A 7500-nucleotide genomic window follows, 5' to 3' on the forward strand; every position below is an offset into this window, starting at 1 on the left:
CCCTTAGAAATATGTCGTGATCCTCTTTTTTCACCATAACGGTTATAGAAATTGAACTGGAGGCGTCTCCAGCCTAAGAAAAACTTCTAGATAGCATCCGCGATATAAGCAATAGAATTTCTCTTCGGCCACCCTTGTGAACACTAGAAAAGCGCTGTCGTTAAAAGGTACTTGCTATTTGTTTTAGACGGTCTTCGATTGGATTCAGCCAGTGTAGCAAAAAAAAGAGAAAAAATCAAGAAATACCTTCTTCATGTTATGTAACAGGTCTTAAAAAATACTTACCTTTTTAATAGTCATCATGTGAAGTATTCTCGGACTTTCATTCAACGTGTATGCATATCTGTATTCAATCTGAAAGCTCTGTTTTAAACACGCATGCATGCAAGAGCAATCTAAACTAGTTTTGGCGTATACGATAATTTGTTGCACGCACTTAGACAAGCAAAATTTTTTTTTTACATTTTTGCTGTGTGGAAGGAACGCCCAAAGCCACCACATAATTTGATATGGCTATTTATATAGGAAAACGCTGTTGGGTGTACAGCTGAGTGTAGCTTCTCCAGCTGATCGCACATTTGAGTAATAGATAAGAGAAAGCCTCCCTTAAATTAATAGTAAAATCATAATCTTTCGTTGATACAAAATATAGTACGATCTGCTGAAACTTTCACATCAGAAATTTTAACTTTTGTCTTAAGAAAAATTTTAACTTTTGTCTTACGAAAAACTATAAATTCCAAAAATGATCATCATGGGGTTGACTTTTTCAGTTGAGGTAACAAGACTTCACCGAGTCGTCAAGAAACTGAATTTACTGATTGGCCTAGTAAGAGATACGAGTTTGCAACACAAACGACAAGAATACTGGTGCATTTATCTTCTAGACAAAGCCTGTTCAGTGTTTTTTATTTTGTTAATTGGCTCAAAAGTGGTTTTCATGATTTAGAATACTGTCAGAATATTCCCACATTGGGTTTTCCTAAGTGAGGTCCTCAGTTATCTTTACGGTGAAAATGTTGAATTTTCTTTCATGCAATATGGTGGTTTAAAGTGACACTTCAACTTTCTAGAGTTATGAATAGCTCTAAGAAGTTGAAGCGTCCCTTTAAACCACCATAGTATATATATACTATGTGTGTTTATTTATAAATATATAGCATAAATAATGTGTGTTTCTATTTAGCACATGTAATCCAACCACCAAGTTATTTGTCTAATATTTGACATCAGGTTAATGGAATTTATAAAAGACACACACACACACACACACCGCCACCAAAACGATTAGGTGTGAATTACTAGATGACGCCAGCGATTGTGTCACGAGAGGCTGACTGCTTGATGCTCGTGTTTGACAATACCGGGGTAAATGTACCAAATTAGCAGTGCTACGAATTGCCGTGTCATATCTAATTTGACTGTGCCAGGCAATTATTTAGTCATTAACTAGCTTATTCATCACGCTAGGTAAATGATTATAGTATTTATTCGTGATTAAAAAAAGTTGTTGACCCTTTCACTTTATTTCGACGAGCAACGGGGCTTTTATCGCTTTGTTATGGCATCATGCAACGATCGTTATGAGAGTGGGAGAATGACGACTGAAAGGGAAGACGAGAGCTGTTCCGGCGCCCACGTCACGTCTCGTGATCACGCCCAGAGGCGCAAACTGGTCCTGGAACGGGAGAAGGGCGAGCCACTTAGAAGGGGGATATTTATTTGAAAGGGATTAGTAAAAGGCATCCCATGCAAGAATGATTTTGCACGCTCTCATTGCCGAAAGAATAACCGATTCTCTCTTCTGTTCAATTTTGGGTTCATGCAACATTGAAATAAGTTACTCGATTTATCCAATTGCCTGGTATTTCAGCAGAGTGGCAATTCCTGGGAAATGTAATGAATTTCAGGCACCATGTTAATCAGCAGGACAGAGATTGGTATCATCAAGATCGTTTGTTTTTTTGTTCCTTTTCAAATCGAATTGCAGTTAGTTTTTTTGCAGACTGTTATTTCGGGGGATGAGAACTTGATTATTTTTGAAAGATACGGATAGTGCTATTTGTTTCGTTCTCTGACATTAATGTGTCATCCATTTAATTTTCACCTGAGTTATGCTCACTTAAGTAATTTATTACAATAATATGTTTTATCTTAGATTGCCTTCGGACATTTATCCAGTCATCCAACTATAAAAGATATAAGTTCATGTCCTGATTGCTAATATATACGCTGCAATGCTTCGTGATATAGTTCAGACCTCACTTTACCAGCAACTGGTCATGATTCAGAGCCAGTGATTTTTCATCGGGCTGGGGGAGACGCGAACCCGCGATATCTGAGTGGCATACCAAGACACTAACCACTATACCAGCTGGCCAGCTTAATTATTTTATTATCCCGAACACGTCACACTTAACTCGTGAAGAATTCTCGAAGTTAGACGAAATTACAGCATAATGAACTTTAATATACAATCGATATCTGAACCTGAGGAGACTTTGAGGCCTCTGTTCGTCGTGATTTATAAAGTCCAGGTTTTGTGTTAATTACCAGTCTCTGTAAGCTTGTGATATCATCAACAATTCCTTCCCTAGATATTATGATACATTCCTTCCTAAAGGTATTAACGCCGAGTAATGTTTCGTGATTTATCCTATTCATTCCCAACTATCTCTTGCATGAACGGTTACTGAAATATGATGTATATATGTGCTTTACTAATCTTTCCCAAGTTTCACATTTTCCGTGACAAGCAGTCATACCGACATTTATGCCTCGCCATTCCTTTAAGATAATTCGACCCATTCCATCCTAGGAGTCATTCTCAGCTAGACCTTTCATACATTTTACTCTGCAATTTATGTAGCAAACGGATCTCAAATAGCATCTTTCTCTGTGAATGTGTACCCCATTACCCGTAATTACCGATTCAGTAGATCTTACCCCATTTATTTAATTTTTTTCTTTCTTTCCTTTTGCACGCTTTTTGAAATTAAATTTCGCAGTATTTCATAAAGGTGTATCGCAATTTCCAGCATTCTATGCCTATTATTTCCATGCTTTCCATAATCAAAACTTACATTTTACTGTATGTCTTATGCATCTCTCTCACCTTCAGCACGATTAGACAAGATTGTCACATTTCAGCATTTCACGTTATCTCAGAAGCGCTGATATAATCGATTCTGATGTTTTCCTCCCTTCGCAGTCGATCCTCTTGGTGACGATAACCCCTTGATCACGACGCCAGCCGGAGACGGCAACGGATTCGTATCGATTGACGGCAGGAAGACCTATTTCGACCTGTTCCCAACGGCGACGCAGTCAGAGGGTCTTACCCAGGTAAGATGTGCATCCGTATATAAGAAATATATAGATAGACACAGATGTAGCATCCTTTTTCGTAGGTTATGCAGTTAATCCTTACGAAAAAATCTCGTTTTGATCAGTACTAACTCGATTGTTCATCACTAGACAGATCTTGAGATATGTAATGAAAGGTGATAAGACTGAGAGAAAAGAATTCTATGACTAAATGAGAGTTCGTTAACGAAGGAAAATCGCTTATAGTCTGTAGTGAAGAAAGTAATACACAGATAAGCCAACGAACGCAGGAATAAACTGGATAGAAGAAGATTATAAAGCTAACCTCTTATCTAACATAATTAGAATGAAATCCATAAAAAAGAAGAATAGGTATTTCTGTGTCAAAACCATCACTTCTCTTTTTCCAGGATAAGACGGTCGGCACCGGCGTAGGAGTCGTCATTCCAGAGGAAGACATCGGCCAGGGTAGCCATGGGGGATTCTATCAGGTGAAACCCTTGGAACAGCCGCCCTCTCGTAGGCCTGTGCCCATACAGCCGGTTTCCACCTCTCCTCCGACACAGGCGCCTACGCGTCCCGTCAGGAAACCCACTTACAACCGAAGACCTACGCAGCCCCCCATCAGGTAACGAAGGAATTAACGATAACATTATTTCAAAAGTTAACCTTTTTTAAATATCCAGCTTTCTTGTAAAATTTAACACGCATCTTTATGGGCTCATGCCAACTAGCTAATTCATGGAGTGTTTGTTTCTATGTGGAGAGTAAACGGTAAAACTTCAGCCTATCTGATGAGTACATTCAGATTGCATCCAGGAGACAAACTAATTAATTAATTATGTTTGTAAAGTACTGAATGAAAACCTACCTTTTCGAGTTTTAATTAAAAAAAAACTGTTTATTTCGCCAAAAGAATCGATACTTGCATCGTTGGTGACGACTCCACCTGCCAGGAACAACTGAGCGAAGTCTGCAGGACAGAAGATGGAGTTTCCAGCTGCTATTGCAAACCAGGCACCGCCAGAAGAAGACCTAGGACACCTTGCAAGAGTGAGTGGCATATAATATATACAGCATAGCTTGTACTCAAGCTTACACACACACACACACACACACACACACACACACACACACACACACACACACACACACACACTCACTCACACTCAGTCACGTCAGTTGGTGCCAAGGAAACTACAATAAACTTCTGATATGTAGTTAATTGTACTGAGGAAATCAATTGAGTATTAAGTAATACAACTAATATCTTTAGCAAAGCTGACAGTAGACGTAAACAGGATAACAGGTGCCAGTTTTCATTTACCCATATAAGGATAAACACTTAATGGTGCTCGCTCTCGGTGTGAGTTTATCACGCACTAGAGGTTAGCTAACTAGTATCGTTTTTCATCTTATTTTATTTTAAATTATATTTTGAAGAAGATAATCTCATTTAACTGTTATTTTTAACAGATCTTTACAGACTTTTTAAAAGACTGTTATGTATGTGGTTATTTTTTGGTGCATTAGTGTCAATCGAATATCATATAGGCATAAATGAGAGACGCGAGACAAGGCTCATTTGTCATTGGACGTCAAATTGGAGAAGCTACCACGTTATAATGATCATTAAACCAAAATTTTATTTGAGGGCAAAAACGGAATCCCAGTGACACATGGTACTGTGCAAATTGCCTTGTGACGCATCAGCGCCTGTTTTTAAATGATTTAGTTATGACTTCATCCGTTCAACGCCATATGCTTATGCTAATGTATTTAATCAACATGAACGTAAGGCACAGATGTTCCATTTTTTTTTTTTTGCAGGACACCGAATGTTGGTAATATTCTCGTTTGGACGGATCCGTTAATAAGAAATTTTAATAGGATAATTTTGTACCAACATACGCCCCACTTTATAGAGAATTTGTGTTTATAATTTCGATGTAGTATAATCGAATACATTATATATGGGATTAAGTCACGGGAATCCTTTCAGACCAGGATGTTGCTCACATGGAACATCAGAGTTTACCAAAACAATTGTTATCAAATCGCAGGGTACCATCGTCGTGGCAGCATTTCTTTCTTTCATATATATATATATATATAATATATATATATATATATATATATTTATGTATCAGCAATTGGCGTAAATGTTTTCGTTATAACGCTCACGTGGGTCGTTTAAAAATCCAATCAGCGTTTTGGATCTCAGGTTCTCTTTCTCGCTATTCAGTACACCTGAGGGGAAAGAAATGGCAATTTCATTGATGACTGTTCGAAATTGTTTTTAAAAAATGTGCATTTGCTCGTACGGGAAGGTGTCCTCTTTTTCACTTCACTTCACTCCTATTGTTATAGCTTTACGCTTCATATCGTTCGTAAGTCGTAGGGACTGAAAGGACGTCCTTAATTAGCAACCGTGTAGAAAAATATAAAAAATTTTCCTTTACGTAATTCATGATTTTCTCATATTTTTCATTTGCATCAGAACCATGACAATAGATCGTTCGTTTAGGGTTACCAAAGGCCATTCATAGCGTTTTAGGTAACGCCCTTTGGAAACTGGCAAGTAATTGTCATCTAATTTTCCTTTTTCTTTTTCATTTCATTTCCATTATATAAGAGATAAGCACGAATGATTTACCATTTGTTGTGTCATATCGGACGCAAAATTTAGGGCCAAATTCCAGTGGTATTTCTGGCCTATGGTAAGTTTTGCCATGAAATTGTTTTATGTCAACCCAAGAACAGAATCCTTGATAGGTATTGTTAACGCTGACATAGCCCCTTGGCACACACACGTATGTATAAAATATATATATATATATATATATTATATATATATATATATATATATATATATATATATATATATTATATATATGTATGACTGGTAAAAGTGTTCTGTAACAACAGAATTCCATCTAATAAAAGGAGCCCATAAAAACATTAAATATATTGTATTGTATGTATGTATGTATGTATGTATGTATGTATGTATGAGACATCTGGAAGTATTTTCTATTAATCTGTTGATAGACTTCTACTATTTCTTTGCCAAGATGTATAAAAATTAGTTTTTTTCAAATGTACACAATTGAATGCCATAAGATTTATGACTACGTAGATGAGAAAAGGTCACTTGTCTGAGGGGAGATATGTCACCGCCCTATATTATTCTTTAGATTCTTCTTATACCGTTTTTTTTTATTATTATTATTATCATCTTGACGCCACCTTTTGTGATTATCTTTCGGCTCTCTCTCTCTCTCTCTCTCTCTCTCTCTCTCTCTCTCTCTCTCTCTCTCTCTCTCTCTCGTGTCTCCTTGCACCAAGACTTTTCCGTGATTGAAGGGTTTAAAATGACTCGTGCTTTTTTGTAGTGGCTTCGGACGGATTGGTGTGTAGTGATTGACCACCATGTCCCAGGTGTAATGCCCTGCATTATCGAGCTCTATTTGGTCTAGCACCTCATTATGGGACTTTTATTTTTTCTGGGCCACAGATCGGCAACAGGGCCGTCAGGTAGCGCCTGGTTCTGCGTTGGAGGATATGCTTAAACTTTCGCTGGAGACGATTGTTGGCATGGTGTTTATGTGCGTATAAACAACTGCAAGAATTTATGGTGCATATAAATTGTATAGATGTGTATATTCAGAAGGTTTCTCTCGTTCGAGGGAATATGCCGAGCGACAGATTTATAGCTTAGAACCCTCTTGTGTACGAGACCCCTTGGTAACATTACTGAGGCAGGAAGGGAAAGAGACGCTTGGGTCATATTTCAGGAACAAGCCACAGGAATGTCTCGGTTGAAAATGGTCTTGAAACATTTCTGATGCCTAAAATCAGTTTATCTTATATTTGCTTATCACAGCATAGCCTTGTTTGAACTATTTATGTCGATATCTGAAGTCCAGTGGAAAAAATATCAGTAAGATGGGTTAAAAAGAAAAAAGAAGAAGAAAAAAAGGAAAACTGAACTTAAACGCTGCCCATCTCGCGAAAGTTTTTAAATTTTAACGTCGTGTTTGAAACTTACTGGAAGAGTTGAAAAGATTAATAATTGTTATGTATGACAATTTTAAGATCGTACTTGATATTTTATAAGGGAGATTATTTTTTTCATTTAGGATGTTTTAAAGTCCCACATGGAATTCAAGT

The 7500-nt window shown here is 37.3% G+C and overlaps 1 protein-coding gene across 2 annotated transcripts in view; it reads left to right on the top strand.

Annotated features, from left to right (window-relative positions):
- The window catches only part of LOC135220947 (mucin-2-like), a 101873-nt gene that overhangs the window by 77553 nt on the left and 16820 nt on the right, over window positions 1-7500 (top strand). For both annotated transcript variants that reach the window (XM_064258602.1, XM_064258603.1), the window contains exons 3-5: window positions 3212-3345; window positions 3738-3955; window positions 4244-4380. In XM_064258602.1, coding sequence (XP_064114672.1) covers window positions 3212-3345; window positions 3738-3955; window positions 4244-4380 — 489 coding nt within the window. The remainder of the gene's footprint in view (window positions 1-3211; window positions 3346-3737; window positions 3956-4243; window positions 4381-7500) is intronic.

This window comes from Macrobrachium nipponense, chromosome 2, assembly GCF_015104395.2.
Source record: "Macrobrachium nipponense isolate FS-2020 chromosome 2, ASM1510439v2, whole genome shotgun sequence".
Classification (NCBI taxonomy): domain Eukaryota; kingdom Metazoa; phylum Arthropoda; class Malacostraca; order Decapoda; family Palaemonidae; genus Macrobrachium; species Macrobrachium nipponense.